Source organism: Carassius auratus, chromosome 39 (genome assembly GCF_003368295.1).
Source record: "Carassius auratus strain Wakin chromosome 39, ASM336829v1, whole genome shotgun sequence".
Classification (NCBI taxonomy): Eukaryota; Metazoa; Chordata; class Actinopteri; order Cypriniformes; family Cyprinidae; genus Carassius; species Carassius auratus.
The window spans coordinates 2,345,241-2,365,910 of record NC_039281.1 but is presented as its reverse complement, the minus strand read 5'-3'; the positions used below and the strand labels follow the sequence as shown (position 1 = coordinate 2,365,910).

Sequence of the window (20,670 nt, the reverse complement as noted above, 5' to 3'; positions counted from 1 at the left end):
TCAAACACTGTTCGCATTCTGCCATTAATGCAGCTTGCCATCTGGAATAGAGTGAAGTCAGGGGGGAGGATGAAGCCTTTGGCACTAAAGACAGTGATAAAACATATAACTGTACAATACATGTGGACGGTTACTTTTGGGTTACATTCATACAGTGGAGGAGCGGAAAACTGACATCACGTCATCGTAAAGGAAGGACTGAATGTTTCATCTTTTTGCTCAATTAAAAGGTAATGCATTGCATATGTGACATTGAGGTTGTAGGATTATATGACAAGACATACATGTATCTGAGGGGGTTGGCTGTTTATGAAAGTAAGTTAAAGATATTAACAAATTAAGAAATCATCCTTACACATCCTTAATGATTCTCGAGCTGCAAATTAACATTTGGAGGGTTCAAATGATTAAAAGCACCTTTTTTGTTCAGAAATCGATTTTTAATCACTGATGCATTTAATTAGACACTTAAAAATCCTCCTAAATTAAAGAGGACCAAAAACATAAGCTTTTTGCATCATAAAAGGCTGCACACTGAAAACAGATGTACTGAAAGGGTGAATTTCATAACTTCATAAATAAGCTCATACTTTACCCAAAAATGTAATGGAAAAAAAAGAGGGAAAAACTACATATTTATATATGTTTTGTAAAATATTATTAATTATGAATATTATTATAGTTTATTTATTAAATTATATCAAAGAAAAAGTAGTTTGTTTTTATAACCATTAAGATTTTTTTTGCATTGTGACGATATTTTCTTAATTATTAAACATTCTCCAAAACTTCTTATTACCGCAATGCATAAACAATAAATAAAATCTGATTTTTAAAATTCATTTATACATCACAGATGTATAGACTGTATTGCTATTAAGATGTGCTGTAAATAATAAGCTGAATTTCATTTTTGTTTTTACTGTAATACTTTTTTTTTTACTGTATTACAGTGATGAGAATCTTCATTGAGAAAAATGAAAATCAGAAAAACAGTATTTATAATGCATCTGTATGTTTTATGACAATGACTGAATTTGGGCGGGGGATTTGCGCAATTATGAAAATAATGGCAAAACAAATCTTAATGGTCCCAAAACCAAACTTAATTTTCTTTAAGCAAAATACAATTTCTTTTTCTTCTTCTTTTTTTTTTCCTTTCGATTTTGGGGGGAAAATATTTTATGAATTTCACCCAAATTGCTATCTTCCTCGAATTTAGCTGAATATTTATGTCTTTTCCATGTACCCACATAAACGAAGGCCAAATTATAGCACTTTTGGAAAACCACTCTAAACCGTCTCTATTTTTCTAGTCTTTTAGTCTTTCACACACTCTTTCATCCTTTCTCTCCATCAACAACTTTTATATACAATATTGGTAAATAGAACATAAATACTACACATAAATTTGCCTATTCACAATTCCACTCGTAGCAACGTCGGAAAGTAAAGAAACCACTCATATAAACTGCTTTATATAAGTTTAGAAAGGCTCTGCTCTCCCGAGAAGTGTTAGGTTAGACCTGAGAGAGAGCGGTCAGTTTGAAACACCTCCTCTCTTCTGGTTAGCAGTGTAAAAGTGGACACTTCCACGGAGAACGGCAGAAAACGAGCACCAACTTGCCCATCATTGAAGTGGAAACGATGTCCAATAGTACAAAAAAAAAAAAAAGTTAAACCTTTCTCATGAACTTTTCTTTTTGTCTTTTTTTGTTTTAATAGTGTAAACAGTGCACCAATTGGGTCTTGGTTCCACTTTTCTCAACCATACAAAAGTATAAATATATGCTTTCTCTCAATTTTTCACATATCTAGGACATAAAAGCGGACGAACAGACAGAGAAAAGCGGTTGTTCCCGTAAGTCGCCAGCGTCGCAGTGGCTGTGCTGGTTTTGTTGTTTGCTGGCTCATATCCGTGTTGACGGGTGTTTGTTTGTTGTGGGCGTTGATGGTCTATGCATATAAAGCACGTAGCACAGTCCTCAGCCACTGGGCCAAAACAACCAAGCCTTTTTGTCCAACTACAGCAGATCCATTTTGGGTCTGTAATGAAGGAGGAGGGGGGATTTCTGGAACGCACACAAAACACACAAGCATTCGTGTGACTGAAAGTCATAGAGCCACTAGAATGAAAACAAAGGGGAAAAAAGTAAAACACATCTAAACAACAAAAAGACAATTTCATAACTTCACAAATTCTATTTGATTATGCATGCAAAAATAGATGTAATGTATAGAAAGTGACACGCACATCGATACAGCAAACAGGAAGACTAAAGTCAGGCTTATCTATAATAAGCAAATTTGAGTGCACGCAATTTTCTCAATTACCTTAAATCTCCATCTTGTTACCACAACAAATTTCAAAGTATGGTCCTTGCCCAAGATTTCTTCATTGCATAAGATGTCCAGCTGAAAGTAAGCACACAAATATAGCAAACAAACCCCAAAAAATATACCATACGAGAGAAGTCTAAACAAAACAACGCTTTCCGTGATCTTTCAGTACCATTAAATAAGTCAGCTGATCATTAGTGCACAATAAACTGAATATGGCTCTTATTAGGGATGGGTCAGGACGGTCAAATAGATGACTGCTGGATGACTAGCTGGCTATGCGGAAAGATCCCGAGTGAGTTTATTTGGATTATTTTTAAAGTTTTAATATTTTTAGCACCTTCTGACTTCCTTGAGAAGGTTTTAGCATGTTTACAACTTTAGTGTAACAATTACAGGAATCCACTGCTCAAGTTTTTTTTTTTTTTTTTGACATTATTTTTTACTCTTATGAGTGATTTATTTTAATTAAATTTACAATTTAAGAATATTTTATTCACACCTAAATATGTAGAACACAATTAGGACAATGCTCAAGTATACAGTTTATCAGCCATGATACAAAAATATGAGTAGAGATTAGAGAATGCAGCAACTGACCAATCAGAATAAAGTAATCCAGAGGACCGCATAATCAATTGTGCACGAACGTCTCTGGGGACAGGTGGGATTTTATGGTGCTTTACAGAAAAGTGACAGTCCTTTGTACACTCAAAACATTTAGTTCCACCTATTATTCAAGCCAAAACAAAAGACGCAAAATCTTTAATGCCCAAGAGCAGCCATAACCGTCCAGAGGATTGTGTGTAACACAGTATCTCTGGAATAGTGTGCACTGAAACACCAGTGCCGGTGTCTGCGTGTTTTGGCTCGCTGTGAGTCAAATGACAGCAGTACAACCACAGCAACACCTGCTGGAGGCCATGAGCTCTCGGCACTATTCGGCGTTTAAAGTCATCTAGGATGCGAGCCAGGAACATCAGACAGTGAAGCAATGAAACGTTTGATGCTTATAAGAATTTAGTTCTTCAAAGATTCAGCTTTTTACCTGCACTTCAAAGCAGAGCCGCTACACAAACTGCTCCCATTTCGGAGTTGTATTTTTGGTATTATACTTTTGGCAGCTAGAGCTCTCAATACTTGCGGAGAACAACAGGCATCTGACAGTATTATTGCATGGGAAAGTTTTTGAGGGGTGTGTGCGGTGGAATAGCCCACGTATTTCTAACACAAAGGAGGAAACAACGGTGATGGAGCAGCAGTAATTAGTCAAGTTTTGTGTTAAATTGCACTATGAGATGTTGGCAGGCTGCGAGATACATGACAGAGAGCAAATGATATTACAGGCTATTATTTGTCTCTGAAAATAAGAGGCACACTGAAAGCTTTGTGAGAATCGTGACAGCGCAGAGGAGCTTTGAAATCCATGTGGTGACTCACGCAAGAGCCATTGTCTTGAAGTGCATGCCGATGCTAGCCAGCGCGGTGGCAAAGGTCTCTTAACAAGTTAACTTCAGCTGAGGGAAAAGGAAGATAATGGGTTTTCTCTCGAACTTCGGGACTTCGAGAGAACTATGGGGCTTCAGGTCTGGCGGATCACGTACCTCATTGAAAGATGTCAGGTTTAGCTTTTTTGCGATGAACTTCTTGAGGTGGAGAACAGTCGCCTGAGCCGAACAACGAATCCACTTCCGCTTGAGGCCTCTGAGCTTACTGCTGTTACACTCCAGACAGATACTCACCTGAAGAGATAGAGAGAGAGAGAGAGACTTAGCACTGATAATCAGATGGATGATTTAGGTAACTGCACTGTGTGAACAAGAAAATTAATGAAGATTAACATGTTTTGCAATGTTTAAATCCATTCCGTCTAGGCTCAGACTAAATATCAGATACTATGTAGAGCTTCACAAAATATTTACACATGTAAAAACCTGATATTTCAGGAACTAATGGATCATGTGTCACTGAAGTCTGGGGTAACTATGCTGAAAATACAGCTGTGTCATCAAATAAATAAATAACATTTTAAAATATATAAAAGTAGGAAACCATTACTTTACATTGTAATAATACTTCACAATATAACTATTTTAAATCGAATAATCAGCCTTTTTGAGCTTAAGTAACTTCTTTTAAAAAACATTAACTGACATACCAACCCCAAACTTTTGAATGGTACTGTACGTCACTGATACATCAAGAAGCATTCTTAATATAATTTAATTAATAGTGCTAATTATGTTTGCAAAAGAGTTTCTAAAAAAGTTACAAGTCAAATAGTAAATAAATATCACTTGTGCTTAACAAGTGTTAACTTAGGCCCTTGCCTTTATGACCTTTATCCTACCATTTGGATGAATCGTTCATGTTAAAAGCATCTGCTAAATGAATCAATGTCATTGTAAACCCACGCATAAACACAGACGGTGCATAAAGTCAAGAGTCTAAGCAAAAATATGCTAATTCAAAAAATGCATAGTCACACACAAATATAGACTCCAGTAAAATAATTTCCACAACAAAGCAGCAGATGCCAGAAAGTGCTCGTCAATCTTTCAAAACTGAGCTGACGGTTGAGTCGCCAGTCAACTGCGGCCGCTTCGGGCTCTCGGCAGGTGCAGTGGCAGAGTAAGGGAGGGCTTCAGAGAGTCAAGATGCATTAAGGGTTTCATGCCTCTCTCTCTCTCTCTATCTCTCTCCCCGACCCTCTGTCTGTGGGTCTGAGCAGTGCAGAGTGGCACAGTGGCACATTTGGAACAGGCCTCACCAGGAACAGACAGTAATGGAGAAGGATGAAGAGGGGCAGTTGCGCCTGCCGGCTAAATGCCGGTCCATTTCAAGGGCAAACGGTGCCGGAAGAAAACAAGAGGCTTTCTTAGGGCCACGTACAAACACATTCTTTACAAGACCAGTGTGCTGTAAATCTGATATTTGCTTGGTTAAAGGCAGGTGGTGGTGAGATGTAATACAAACATATGCGTACTATTGAACTCATGCAAGGAACTTCGCTATTAGCTGCGTATGTGTGTGTGTTTGCGATTACTGGGTCATTACTGCGCGGCCGGGGCTGATATGCTGACCGCAAACAGTCATACAAATGACTCACGGTAAACTCACTCAACCAATTAAACCTCCAGACCCCTAGAATGACTGTTAGAGATGCCTTTTATTTTACAACTGAATATCCTTCCTTCCTCGAGATGTCGTGAGCTGTTGATTATTGTGATTTAAAATCTAATTCTACAAGGGAAGATATTCTGGTTTGTTTGGGGAATCACCACAGGATGGTATCTATCACACATTCGCCATGTTATTATAAGCCCATATTCAGACGGCATTTTAAAAAGGCTGTATTTTACACATGCAGGGTTTATTTTCCCCCACAGAACTAATATAAGGTTTCCATTTTCTATATTCTCTCTAGCCCTTAAAATTAAATTGGCTCTTTGTAATCTATTTTACAGGCAACTGATGGTCTTCAATATGTGAACGAATCATTCTTATGAGTCATATATTTTTTTGCGATTCCTATGGTCTGAATTGTACTAATTGGACTGATTTGGTCCTAGTGGTCCTTCGGAGACTCACTGAACTCTTTTAGAGACGTCAAACTCTGAATCATTTCTATAAACAACATGCAAAAAGTGGTGACAATTATGTGAGGACCAAATTTAACCACTGAAAATATTTTATTTTTTTTGCATGTAATGCAATATAATTATGCTTTTAATTTGTAATTGGAGAAAAAAAAAATTTAAATGAACAATTTTAAACCTTTAATTTAAACTAGAGGACTCACTACCTAATAACAATCGCGTTGTTTGATGACGCTAAGAAGGACCGTGGAATAATGGGATTTGTTGTCTTCTACACAACCGCTGACGGCCATCAATCAGACGGAAAGATAAATCACGGATTTAACAGATGAGGTAAAGTTTTATAAATGTTGTGTTTGATGTCATCATTTTATTATATTGAATTAGACTCGAGTAATTGAAGGTTTACAACTAAATAGAAACGCATAGATCAACGAATTGCGCGAGTAGATTAACGTTACATACAAAGTCAATGCAAAGACGCGATCAGACTATGGAGGGTCGAGGGTCTAGAGACACGATGCAACGCGTTTGTCGTGTATGCCCCATAATACTAATCTTGTTGATCGTTATAATAGCATATGATTTCTGTAAAGATACGAATCAAAACAACTCAGCTGTCACGTAAAACACAAGCGAGATCGGCATCTCTTTCTATTTGAAGTCTGTCGCGAAGCTCTCTCCATCTAGAAACCGTACGCTTATGTTTACGGTAGCTGTCCTTGTCGACAGAACCAGCGGCAGACGGTAAACAGTAATTATGTTCCATAAATAAGTAACACAACCCACCATAAAACGTGCAAGAAGAAGTAAATAAGGAACTGCTTGAAGCTAGTGGTTTGCTGGACGCTAGACACTACTTCCGCATTTGTCCACAACACTGTTGTCATGTGGTTTCTACGTCAGTAAAGGCGGTAACAAAGGGTAACTGACATCACTGACAGGCGACTGCACTGCCCCGTGTCACTGTTTAGAATGGGAATTTTCTCATGATTTACAAGTAGTTGAAAACATTAGAGAAATTGTTAGTAATCAGCTGGACAAAATCTATAACACTAGCTTAGTGGTTTTTGGATATTTTACTTCAAATATCTAACACATTATACCTTTAAGACCGATACAGGTTGTCTATTAGCAGTGGAGTGTAACATTCTGTAGCAATAGTACTAATTAAATCTTTACTGTTAATCTTTTGGTCTGAATGATTCTTTCACAGATTGGACTGAATTGGTCCTGATGCTTCTGAAGTAAACAATTCAGAGACTCACTGAACTGACTCTTTTGGACAAGTCAGACTTGCAATGATCTCAAATAACAACACCCATCATGTGATGATGATTATCTGAGGACTGTCCAAAAATAACCACTTAACCACCAATTTAAGCAACGATTGTTAAAAACAAACTGCTCAAAGATCTAGTTTGCAGAATTCCCATTATTAAAGGCAATCCTATGATGTACTTCAATTCAAAATGGTGAATGAAGCAAGATAAACATGCTTATAATTAACTAAATGGAAGAAATTAACTATTTTAATCTTTAATTGAAGCCAGATGCAGAGTGAATGCTACCTAGCAAGTCTGTATATTAGCAGTGGAGTAAAACTTTCAGCACAAATGGTACAAAACAAATCAATAAATCCATTGAATTCATGTGCATTTCCCAGTTTTGGCATAGGCTGGTTCTTTTTGGCTCCAACAAGGTCATGTTGGATGGGTCTGACCCAACAGAAACATTAGCAGAGGGGTTTCACAGCCATCCTAGTGTAGCTTAACAAGCACTGCTGAAATTTTAATTCACTTTTTATATTATATATGAGGCCAAAGTGCCTGTTTTAGCTTTACTACAGCAGACCGCATGAACAGACAATCTGTCCTCGCACTTTTGCAAGACAACCCATGACAACAGGACATCAGTAACTCTTGAAATCTTCATCGATCTCTTCCTCCTACAAACAAGAACACACACCCATACTTATGCCATTTACACCCTAGCATACGGTCTCCATGCCTTCTGTTCTTCTTTGTGCTTTCTGCTTTATAAATCTCACTCACACAAGCACACACTCCACTAGGGATTCTTATATCACAGTAGGAGTTATTTTATGAGTTGTTTTTTTCCTGGAAATGCAATCATTGCAAAAAATGGTATATATTTTAATATTTCCAACCACACAAATATATCCAAGATGGCATATGCAGCATGACAGACAGAACACCCTACACTCCACTGACATCAGATTCTGTATAAGGAAGATAATCTATTCCACAAAGCAGAAGCAGTGAGTAGACAGCAGCCGCACAACCTTCTGTTATTACATTATTAAGAAGCTCAGAGGAGAGCAGGAATACAAATTACACCATATAAGAATCTGTAATGAAACTACCAACCCTCATCTGAACACAGACTGGATATTACAGACAGGCAGGGGCAGATCATTTGACATACTGACATTTTTTAAAATGGAACACTAGAACACTGCACTGAATACTGCTGTTTATATATAAAAAGGTAAATGCATTATGCAATGATAATAGTTAACAGTATCTTGGTACGCATGACCTCATTACGTGCACATTTAATTTAAAAGGTTCATTCAAAATTAACCTTAAAAAATAAACATTAAATATAAAGTTGCAACATTTTAAAATAAATAATTCGATTTTAAAATATATCAAATAAGAAAAGAGATCTTTTTATCTTGTAATAATATTTCAAAATATTACTGTTTTTATGGCTTTTTGTAAGCCTTGGAAACAGCGACTTCTTTCAAAAAAACATTTATGAAATTTTGTGCAAAAAAAAGAGTCTAAAAAAAATAATAAAAGTTTATATAATTGGTTCATTCACCACTCTAAAAATGGAAACATTGAGCACATTGCATTATGGGATATGTTATTCTGTTCTGGGCCTGCTCTTGTAAACAGGGAAATATATGTCATCCATGTATTCTAGAGTACTGTACACTGCAGAAATAGACTAGTCCAGTGGTATGATATTCCAAACATAGCACTTACGTGTTCTTACTAACTAGGTCATGCTAACAGAGTGTAAGGCTCACTTGAGGGACATTAGCAAGGTCAGATGGGTACGGGGAAACCTACCTGCTCATCACTGCGATGGTAGTCATTTTCCTCCTCTGCTTTCTCGTCTCCTGCTTCCTTATTGGCTGGATCTTCTGATTTCAGGTCACCTGGTGGGGTAAAATGTAAACAATTGTTTTGTTTTTTTACAAGACGGTCTCCAGACAAACCATAAGAACCATCTTTTTGGTGAACATCAATCTCTCCACAATTCTGCTTTCAAACTACTGTAGAAATAAAAGCACAGGCATTTTTCTTTCCAAACATCATCTTCGCATTTTAAAACAACACGTTTATCATGGTTCGTATTAGGATTCCAAGATTTTGTAGTTCGTTGCTTCTCAGAGCTGGAATCATATTGCGTACTAGTTTGTGAGTATGGGAGGAGTTTCTTCATTACACAGTGAAGAAACATTCATCAAACACAAAAAAGCAATTATCTCAACCTGCTCCCCCACGCATTCGCCAATCTCCAAAACAAGTCTGCACCTCATCAGTGGAAACAGATTCATTTGTGATTCAACCTGCCCAAAGAACGCTTCACACCTCAGACAGGCAGACAGCTTCCCACTGATCAGGTCAGAAACTAGGGCTGCATCTCATTACAGATTTATGGAAGCATAAAAATACTCTTCTTTATCAATATTGATAAGAGGGATCCAATGTAACGTAACCTACACTTCCATACAAAAAAGTAGGGATCAGTAAGATTTTTTTATTATTATTCAGCAAAATGCATTAATTAATAAATTAACAGTGACAGTAAAGATGGAATTAATAGCTGCTGAAAATTCTGCTTTGCATCACAGGAATAAATTACTTTTTAAAATATATTAAAACAAATTAGTTATTTTAACTTAGAATAATATTTCACAATATAAATTTTTTTAAATAATAAATGCAGCCTTGATGAGCAGAAAATACTTTTTTCAAAATTATTTTAAAGGGGGGGGGGGGTGAAATGCTCATTTTCACTCAATATCCTGTTAATCTTGAGTACCTATAGAGTAGTACTGCATCCATTCATAACTCCAAAAAGTCTTTAGTTTTATTATATTTATAAGAGAAAGATAGTCTGTACCGATTTTTTTCGGAAAAACACGAGTGGCTGGAGGCATGACGTGTGGGCGGAGCTAAAGAATCACGAGCGCGAGTAAGCTTTTGCGTTGAGAGCATTTTGAAGATGTGACATTACCGTGAGGAAAAAAAAAAACAATCATCCAAATCAAACCATGGCTAACAGTCAGATTCAGCCGTTTATTTATGATCCAGAATCAGATCCAGAGGCTGAAATTTAACAAGAGCAGCATCAGCAATGACTACAGTAGGACATCTCTGTGTGGTACGTATTGAAACTGTATATATTTGCTTAGCGGTTTTGGAAAATGACTAAGTTCCACTTTATGTCGTCTTTTTTTTTTTTTTTTTTTAAGCTGTACATGTGGAAAGTGCAGTTTGACGCCAACATCGCATGTTGTTTACTTGATGTGCTTACACGCCGATAGCTAAGTTAACAACACAGAGATATTTGAAGCAGTTTTACTCACCGCCTGCGGTTCCAACACACGATCGTGACGCTTTTTCGTTGGGACTGCATTATCCTTAAGAAATAAATGATGTGCAAATCCGGCGTCAAACTGGGCCTTGTTTGTAAAACAAGCATCTTCGAAATGCAGGGAACAAACAAAAACACTTGCACAACTCTGTTGATGCTCTGTAAAAATAAACTCCGTCCACTGGTCCCTTAATGCTGTTTTTTCTGTGGTAATCTGTGCAGGGTTGTCTTGCCCTGGCAACCAAAAACACACTTCTTTTGTGACATTTCGTGACGCTCTCGCTCTGATCAGTGAATGCCTGTTGTGCTCTCAGTGCTCTGCTATACGGGAGCACGCGCTCTTCCGGGAGAAGTGCCTTAGGACCCATATAAGGAAATTCTGCTCCATCTAACGTCACACAGAGCCATACTCGAAAAAAACTTTCCGAAACTTGTGACAAACCGGAAGGAGTATTTTTGTAACAGAAATACTCCTTCAAACGTACAACTTAATTTTTGAAACTTTGTCCATGTTTAGCATGGGAATCCAACTCTTTAACAGTGTAAAAAACTCAGTATGCATGAAATAGCATTTCACCCCCCCTTTAAAAGAAAATCTTACTGACGTTCATTTTTGTTTCTGTGGCTGTTGACAGCAGGCCACAGACGGGTCCATATAGCCCTCCGTTTATATCCTCAAGACTACATTTTTTATTAAAAAAATCATTAAAACTGGCCAGACAGAATTAGATACATATGACCAGTCCAGTCAAGTGTTGTTGACTTATTTTATTGCATTTCAACTGATCGACTGTCCACACACCCTCATGATTTTATATGAGGGGCTGTCAAACATCACTATGACACTGTCATTGCATCACCAGAAATCTCAACTGCAGTAATGGGAAAGGAAAAGAGATTTTGTGCATCTGGACGAAATGCAGTCTGGGTTCAGTCGTTCTTAAGCCTTGACTGCTACAGCGATGGCTTCTTCCCAGGACACCCCCGAATATCCTTTCCGATAGTTAAAATGTTCCCTGACTGGAAAAGAAGTTCACGGAGTCTGAGCTAATCTGCGGCAAGCAGACTGTGAAGGAGAGAAAAAGCAGGACTTCCAGCAAAATACATTTCGTTAGGGTGGTTAATAGACGGGGTGCCTCCATAAAGCTGTCTGCCGATGAGGTGGACAAGCTCAGGTAGAAATGTTACCATGCTTTCCGGAAGGGTGACTTCTTTTTTAAGCTCGGCAACAGTCTGGTTAATATCAACTGTGACGGGATTTGAGAAGCACTGTCAGGTACCCTACCATGGCAGATTCAGGCAGATATAATAGCACACCTGTGACACCAGGCCAGAAAAGCACTTTCGATGCTCATAAAACTTCTAAATAAAGGCTGTCATGCTTTATGCTTATTTGTGGGTAGGTAATGTAGTAACGCAGTCAGTTACATCGTCATTTCACCACGTGCCTCTCCTCTCAGTTCAGTTTGATAGTTCTGTAGATTGCTTGAGGACTGAAGACATCAAATGAAGCAGTATTGAGAAAAAAAAAACAGGTCTGCTAAACTAGCTGAGACAATGTGGAACAAGAGACCACTTATGTCTGAGTCTTATTTACAACAATGCATGAATCGAGCCATAACAACTGCTGACTCAACCTGCTTGAGGCCCAGTGTTTGCTCAGATTTCACTGCGCACGGTTCTAAAAGATGAAAAGAGCAAGATACTGCCTGGGTTTAGATGACTGTTTCCTCAAACAAACACTAAGAGTCTGTTTACCACCAAATCAACTGAAATAATGGGGTTGTTTTGAGTCTAAAGACTTTCAAACATTCTTCCTTAACAGCTCCTTTAGATTTATACAGGCGACATAATGCCTAAACAAATGTTAAGTTGCAATGTGGAAATTAAAGCATGTTTTCACATCAATTTTCTTTATTGTAATGCAAAAAAAAGAAAAGAAAAGAAAAGAAAAACAAAAGGCATGAGGTCAGTAACACGTTTTAATGTTCTTGAAAGAAGTCTTGTAATGCTTCCCATTTGTTTGATCAGTGATAAAAATAATGTTGTAAACTATTCCAAATTAAAATAACAGTTTTCGGTTTCTTTTTCCTGTGTTGTCAAAGCAAAATTTGCAGCATCATCATGAAATCACTTATATTTTGATTTGCTGATCAAGAATTTTTTTTTTTATTATGAATGTTGAGAAACAGTCGTGCTTCTTAATGTTTTTGTGAAAACCATTATACTTTTTTCCAGATTCGTTTGACGAAAGTTCAAAAGAACATTATTTGAAATGGAAATCTATTTTAACACTTTAAATGTTTTTAATGTCACTGATCAATTTAATGAATGCTTTAATGCAAAAATTATATGAATATATATAACCTTATCCCCAAACTTTTAAATGGTAGTGCATTATTAACATTGGCATGTACAATAGGGTTATAATAACTTACTAAAATACTCCATTTCAGTAATGAGGAAAACCATTGAGATTACAGAAAGCATGCAAAAGTAAATCTGTATGCAATACATAAATGAAGACTTGGTAGAAATATGCTTAACTAGCATGAAAATAATGTCATACTGCAGAAATGTTAATATTCCTTCAACATGCTTTAGTGTCCTTATACAAATTTTAATTTATTTTGTATTTTTGCGGGGAGGAGTGGTGAAATGTGATACAAGCATGGTTTTGAATGATTTAGACTTTTAAAAGGCACTCTGTACCACTTCCACTCAGATCGCAGATGGACTGTGCCACCGACAGTAATTAAAGAGAGCTGGGACGTACCATTGCGTTGAGCGTCCAGGTGGGTTTTCATGTTGCACAGCTCTCCTTTGATGTCTCCAGGCACCTCCATGCCTAACTTCTGATAGAATTCTCTCTGTTTCTTCATCTCCGCTGCACACAAGAGAGCAAAGAGGAAAAATTAAAGCCTTCCTATTAAAATCTTACACATAATAAGCTGCTTCATAAAATATGCATTACATAAGAAAAATATGAAACATCCAAAAACTAAAAGGAGGGGTGTGGGGGAGAAGGGGGGGGGGCAAACCTTCTTGCAATCCTGGCACCAACTTATAGACAATATCTTGCATTGTTCGGTCATGGCTGAGGGAAGAGAGAAACAGTAATGAATATAATTTATTCAAATATGCATTATTACACAAACAAGAAAATTGCATTTCGCATTTGCATTCGGCAGGCATGTTTCCTCATGACTATGATCGTTAATTAGCATATAGTGTAGTTCTTCTTCATGTCTTTATATTCTCCTGTGACTGGCGGTTCCCAGGGCTCGCAGGTAAAACTTATTAAGCGTGTGTTGACATGTTCATCTCTGTGGCGTCTCTGGTACAGCTGCCTGCCTCCGAGAACATGTTACCATGCTGAAAATCCCACAAGTGCCGGTTCCAAGCCAAAACGAGCACCCGCTTTGAGATTCACAGCTCTTGTCATGTTGCTTATACTTTCTAGGACACTGTAAATGAACTCTGGAAAAATCTGAAAGGAAATCTGAAACTTTAACTTTGAATCTCATAAAACATGTTAACAAGGTTTACATAAGCACGTTAAAAAAAATTGCCTGCATTGTGACATTATTTTCATGAAACTTAAGAACATTTACCCCAAATTCTCATTAAAGCAAAGAAACATAACTGAGGAATTAAAACATTTACACTACTTTTCAAAAGTTCTCACCAAAAAATTTTTTTGAGAAGCATTTTTCAAAAGAACAGCATTTACTTGAAACATAAACCTTCTGTAACATTGTAAATATATTTTCCTTGCTGAAAAAAAGCAATAGTTTCTTTTAAAAAAAAATTTCATGACCCCAAACTTATGTCTATAAAGCATAGTCTAATAAACATTCAGTATATCACAGTAAAATGAATTAATTATTGTAATGAAAATAATGTCACAATGCAAAATACAATATGCTATTATTTTTTTTAGATTTTCTAGTTCAGTGAACAAGTCCTTGAGGCAGGATAATTCCTCTTAATGGCACATAATGACTCCGACTATTCGGAAACTGATCTTAGATCTACACTTGTGCCACTTTGAGAAACCAGGCCACATTCTGTGTCAGAGTCCAGCTTGCTGTTAGCTGATCTGCTCCCTGAGGGCACAATGAGCGAGAGAGAGACAGAGAGAGTTCAGGACTGTTAGGCAGAGGAGCACCTGTGTCCCTGGTGCACAGCCAGAGCTGCCACCTGTTCCCAAATCCCAGCAGCCTGGCGGGGAAGGCAGAGGTCCAATTAGCCGCCACGGTGCTTCCACAGAGGGGGTCGGTAGGCCTGGTGGTGAGGGTGGTGACTGGCATTTAGCTAGCTGTTCAACAAAAGCTTTGTTTTGTGTGTGTGTGGGTGTATGTTTACACAAGTACCAGAGAGTACTGAGGATCAATCAGCTGCCACTGTTAATACAGACAAATCCAGTTTTCATTCACGATCAAACAACGTGGCTCATAAACACCGGGGTGTTAAACTAAGGTCAGATTAATCATGCGGAGAGGGAAACGAGCTGGTTTGACAGCATACAACATGATGTAACTGACCTAGAACTCTTATATTGTCTCTTCTTCTCGTATCCCACATGGCTTTTTCTTTTTTTATCTAGCAGCAGGGCCGCGTCGACTCTTTTCCGCCCCACTCAGAAGGAAGAACTGGGACCGTGGTGAATATTTAATGTGTTTGGAAATTGTTTCTCATCAGCGAGCGACTGTGAGCTTCTATGCTGCTAAATGACAATTATAAAAGACCTGGCATCCGGCCCAGTGCACCAGCAGATCCATCAGACACTGAGGCACCGATGCTCAGGGGGCAGATGGACGGCACACCCCAACAGTTTACACACACCTACACACTACGCACATCTGCGCGTGTCTCTCAGCAGCAGTTTGTTCTCACAGCATAAAAAGGTTAAGGCCATTTTTGTTGAAACAGGAAGTTTGAGTTGGAGACATTATTGCAAAAGGCTTGTTCGGTCAACTCTTTAAGAGTACATATGCATCAAGATAACCTCAAAGGCTCCAAGTAACATCAGATTTAAAAACATGGTATGTATGATATGCAATAACCTGCAAGTTATTTATTTGTGTTTTTTTTTTTTTTATTCACATTTTATGGAGTTTGTTGTGGTTGGTTACGGTCAAAAGAGTTCACATGTCTATGAGACTTTGGTATCTACATAAGTCTTTGCCGCTCCTTTCTTGTACGTCTGTAGGATTTATTTTCTGCCAGGCAAAAATTACTCAGGAAAAGTGTGATCACTTAAAGCAACAACTCTTCTCAACAAGCGGCTTTCAACAAGCCATCAACCTTAAGAGTGAGCAAAAAAGTATTTTTTACAAATTACATATACATACATATATATATATATATATATATATATATATATATATATATATATATATATATATATATATATATATATATACATATATATACATATATACATATATACATATATACATATATATACATATATACATATATATATATATATATATATATATATATATATATATATATATATATACATACATATATATATATATATATATATATATATATATATATGTATATGTAATTTGTAAAAAATACTTTTTTTTTTGTGATAAACAAACATCCTGTGATGGTTTAGCACAGCTGCTGCCCTTAAAATGACATCATCTGGAGCAATTCAGTTCCAGAAGTGTGTAAAACTTTCAGGTCACATCAGCAGATGTTTTCTCTGGGTTGAATGTGCTGGAGAGGAACGCTCCACCCTGGACATCAATAATTCACCCTCCGACAAAGACAGCTGGAGGGAGCCACGTCGCCTGCACGACAGTGACGACACACAACTAACATTCACAGAAGCCAGCAGTCGAAGACTCTGCTATTCACCGGTGTGCCTTGATGGACCCCTACTGGGCTGCTGTATGGTTTACATTGATCGAGAGGTGTTTGTTTACTGCGGTAAACTCTTACCCGATGTACTGCAGTGGATGGCTCTGGTGAATGACAATCCGACATGTGGGACACGTGTTGTTCTCTTCTAGATACTTCACCAAACAGCTCCTGCAGACTATAATGTACAAACACACGGTTTAGACACCTTTATTAAGTTGATTCTGTACGCATCACATAATACATCACAACCATAATTATATTGATTTCCAAGAGACAAGAATGTCACATTAAAGTGAATTTGTTTGAATGACTCCGAAGTGAAAAAAAACAAACCCTAATAGCCCCTCTAGTTTTATGACTCAAACTACTAAAGCATAATTTCAAAGGCTCTTGATCTGTGGCACAATGACTCCCTCTAGTGTTTTTATTCAAATACTAGCTTGACATGCTAATATTAATCTGAAAAATATTTTTTGACTCCTCCTTTTGCTGTTCAAACCACATGATTTTAACAAAAAAAGATTTTGAGTCAGATCCTTTTAATGCATCGGTTAATCTGGTTCACAAAAACAGTAATAAATGATTTGTTCACTAAGACTCTTCCCATTCAATGTGCTGTTATATCACTGCAGCTGCATCCCTGAGCCAGTGAGTTGAACTTGAATCAGTCTGATTCAAGAACGAATCATTGGGACCGGATTTTGTGAACCAGACCATTCTCTGGAAAAGATTTGACTCGAAGAACGAACAACTTAACTTAAATTTGGGATTTTATTTTTCATTTTATGTCACTTTATGTTCTTTATAGTGACAAGAGCGTGCAGAATGTTCTTTAAAATTCACCATTTATGGTCCAAAGAATAAAAAGTCTTTAAGGTGAATGTAAGTCCAATTTACATTTTTGGGTAAAGCACCAATTCTCCACAAAATATATATCTATAGACAACATAGATTCAAAATATTGTTCATAACTGAAAGACTAGATGGTGGCATAGCAATGACACTTACAGGTGTGTAAGCACTCAGTGACCGTGGTGGCGTCGATCAGGTACCCCTCACACAGACGACAGGTGATGTGGGCATTGATGTCCCACAGTTGAATCTTCCTGGTTAACATCTCGGGGTTCTGGATGAGAAAGAAAGGGAGGGAAAAGACAGGTTAAAGCATTTAAAAAACAATCCAAAAGTCAGGCTGAACAATCAGGGGTCAAGAGGGTGAACTCATAGGTCACTGAGGTCAACCCTTTAAACCAACCATTGGCTTGCCTTCACCCATTTAATCAAAACAAAGGTCAAATTCAAATCTAACTTCATGTTTTAAGTGAAGTCAATGTTTTTGGGGGGCTAAAACCTAGTCTCCACTTTAAAGACAAAGTGTGTTGTTTGTTCAGGGATGTGAAGCAGCCAGACAAATATAGTGACCAGACATGCTATCCACTGAAGTCCAATCCGTGTCAGGACATGTGCTGCTCATATTCAATACCGTTTAAACAGATTATTCACCACTTCAGTGGCCCACTGGAAAGAAAATAATTAGATACATGTTTCTCCGTTATTTGTGATTTAGCTTTTAAGAAAAAAAAAGTGGGAATTTGCACAATATCATCCATTTTAATTTTGTGGTGATTGATCAGAGATTGTCTGAAATCCCTGTTTTAATACATGAATCAATTTTGATAATCATATTAGGATTAAGTACATAAATATTACACAAACATCAACATTAAAGTCAACATACCCAAATTACTTCCCCGTCTCATTGTGCATGGTTTATCAGTATATGTTATTTATACAGGTACCTACAGGTTTCCATTTTTTCTATAACATTATAAACAAATAATCAAAACTTTTAATCAAATCTAACAGAATTTTTTTTTTTACATTATACATATGTACAAATAGCATTTTAAAAAAATTGGAATAATGTGCACTGTTAAACTGAATGGTGTCTTTAGAGATGTTAGAGATGGTTGGAGCAGAAACAAGTGCAGAAAAGTAGATGATGAAAGGGAAGCACTGCTAGTACCGCAATAAGGCTAAATGTGTTCAGTTAGGCATGACCACAGATGTTTTATGTTATGGCACTTCCTCATAAAATATTTTTTTTTTCGAACCTCATGAATTCAGCCACCAGCCATGATGCAATAACATAATCAGTGTAGTGCAATGTCAAATGAGGACAGAGAACTGCCACGGGCTGTAGTGAATATTACACTCCCACATTAGTGGGCTTCAATAAAAGTTGGAGTTTCAAAGCCATTAATTTACCCACGAGTCTAAATGCAGTATTCTGAGAAAAAAAAAAAAAAGTCAAATCCAAGTATTAACAACACATTACACAGGGTCATGGATGACACATAACAGATGTCACAATACAATTTTTAGTCTTAGCATAGACAAACTGTTAAAAAGTATGACAATTCAACTTGGCACAAAGGAAGTTTGTGAGCTCTGTAGCAGAGGAGATGATTATAAAGGAATTAAAGACTTCTAAGCTTTGAATTTAGCAAAGTTATTTGGATTACTTTTACTGGACCTTTTAAAGCTGAATAAATCACCATTCACTTGAAACGGACATTCTGAACGTCTCGGTTGATGAAGAGATAAAACAAAGGAAACAGAACAACATAATGGAAATTTTGGGGTGAAAATTTTTAAATTGTTAAAGGAATATTCACTCAAAAATGAAAATCTGCTGAAAACGACTCCCCTTCGGGCCATCTATGATCCTCTGCAGGAGTTCAAATAAATGGAAAAAAGAAAAAATAATAATCCACATAACTTCAGTGAAGCGAAAACCTGCATCTTTATAATAAACAAATCCATCAAGATGTTTTTTTTTTTTTACTTCAAATCATGCTTCTGGCTGAAATACAGGTGCATCTAAAAAAAACTGAATATTATTGAAAAGGTATTTTTTAATTATTATTTAAACAAAAATAGAAAACTTCGTATATTCTAGATTTATTGAACACAAACTGAAATATTCCAAGAGTTCTTTTTTTTTATTCTGATAGGAAAATTTAAAATTCAGTATCTCAAAAAAAAATTATATTCCATTTTGAGCATGATTAGTTTGATTAATTTTGAGTATAAATACTGGTTACCTCTTGGGCTAGTTTGGAACATGCAACCACAATTATGGGAAAGACTATTAACTTGACTTAGACAAGAATTGTCCAGAAGGCAATCATCAACACCTTCCACGAGGAGGTCATTGCTGAAAGGGCTGGCTGTTCAGTGCCATTTGAAAATATATTCATAGAAAGATGACGTGAGAAAGAAAAAGTGGGGTAGGAAAAGATTCACAAGCAACAGGGATGACCACAGCCTTGGGAAGATTGTCAGGAAAAGTCGATTAATGAACTTGGGAGAGCTTCACAAGAAGTGGACTGAAGCTGGAGTCAGCGCATCAAGAGTCACCACACTCAGACGTCTTCAGGAAGAGAGCTACAGCTGTCATATTCCTAGAACCAAGACACTCCTGAACCAGAAAAAAACGTCAGAAGCATTTGACCTGGGGTAAGGAGAAGAAGAACTGGACTGTTGTTCAGTGGTCCACATTCCTCTTTTCAGATGAAAGTAAATTTAGCATTTTATTTGGAAATTAAGGTCTGGAGTCTGGAGGAAGACTGAACAGGCACAGAATCTAAAGTCCAGAGTGAAGTTTCTGAAGTCAGCGATGATTTGGGTGCCGTGACGTCTGCTGGTGTTGGTCCATTGTGTTTTATTAAGTCCAAAGTCAATGCAGCCATCTACCAGGAGATTTTGGAGCACTTTATGCTTCCTTCTGACATGCTTTATGGAGATGCTGATTTCATTTTGCAGCATTTCACCTGCCCACAGTGCAAAAAACACTTCCAAGTGGTTTGCTGACCATGATATTACGGTGCTTGACTGGCCAGCCAACTCACCCGACCTGAACCTCACAGAGAATCTATGGGGTATTGTGAAGAGGAAGATAAGTAACATCTGACAAACAATACAGAGGAGCTGAAGGCTGTTATCAAAGCAACCTGGGCTTCAATAACACCTCAGCAGTGCCACAGACTGATCGCCTCCATGCATCGCCCCATTGAAGCAGTAATTCATACAAAAGTAGCCCCAACAAAGTATTGAGTGTATTAGTGAACCTGCTTTGGAGATCTTGAACATTTCTGTTTCGTGAATCTTTTTTTGATTGATCTTCTTTTTTTAAATTAAATTA

The 20,670-nt window shown here is 37.2% G+C and overlaps 1 protein-coding gene across 1 annotated transcript in view; it reads right to left on the bottom strand.

Moving 5' to 3' along the window:
* Positions 1–454: 454 nt before the first annotated feature.
* The window catches only part of LOC113057654 (polycomb group RING finger protein 3-like), a 33,155-nt gene continuing 12,939 nt past the window's right edge, over positions 455–20,670 (bottom strand). The window contains exons 3-10 of the mRNA XM_026225095.1: positions 17,472–17,589; positions 16,542–16,638; positions 13,619–13,674; positions 13,354–13,464; positions 9,044–9,132; positions 3,945–4,082; positions 2,335–2,415; positions 455–2,072 (exon numbers count right to left, since the gene is read on the bottom strand). Coding sequence (XP_026080880.1) covers positions 2,025–2,072; positions 2,335–2,415; positions 3,945–4,082; positions 9,044–9,132; positions 13,354–13,464; positions 13,619–13,674; positions 16,542–16,638; positions 17,472–17,589 — 738 coding nt within the window. The 3' untranslated portion in view covers positions 455–2,024. The remainder of the gene's footprint in view (positions 2,073–2,334; positions 2,416–3,944; positions 4,083–9,043; positions 9,133–13,353; positions 13,465–13,618; positions 13,675–16,541; positions 16,639–17,471; positions 17,590–20,670) is intronic.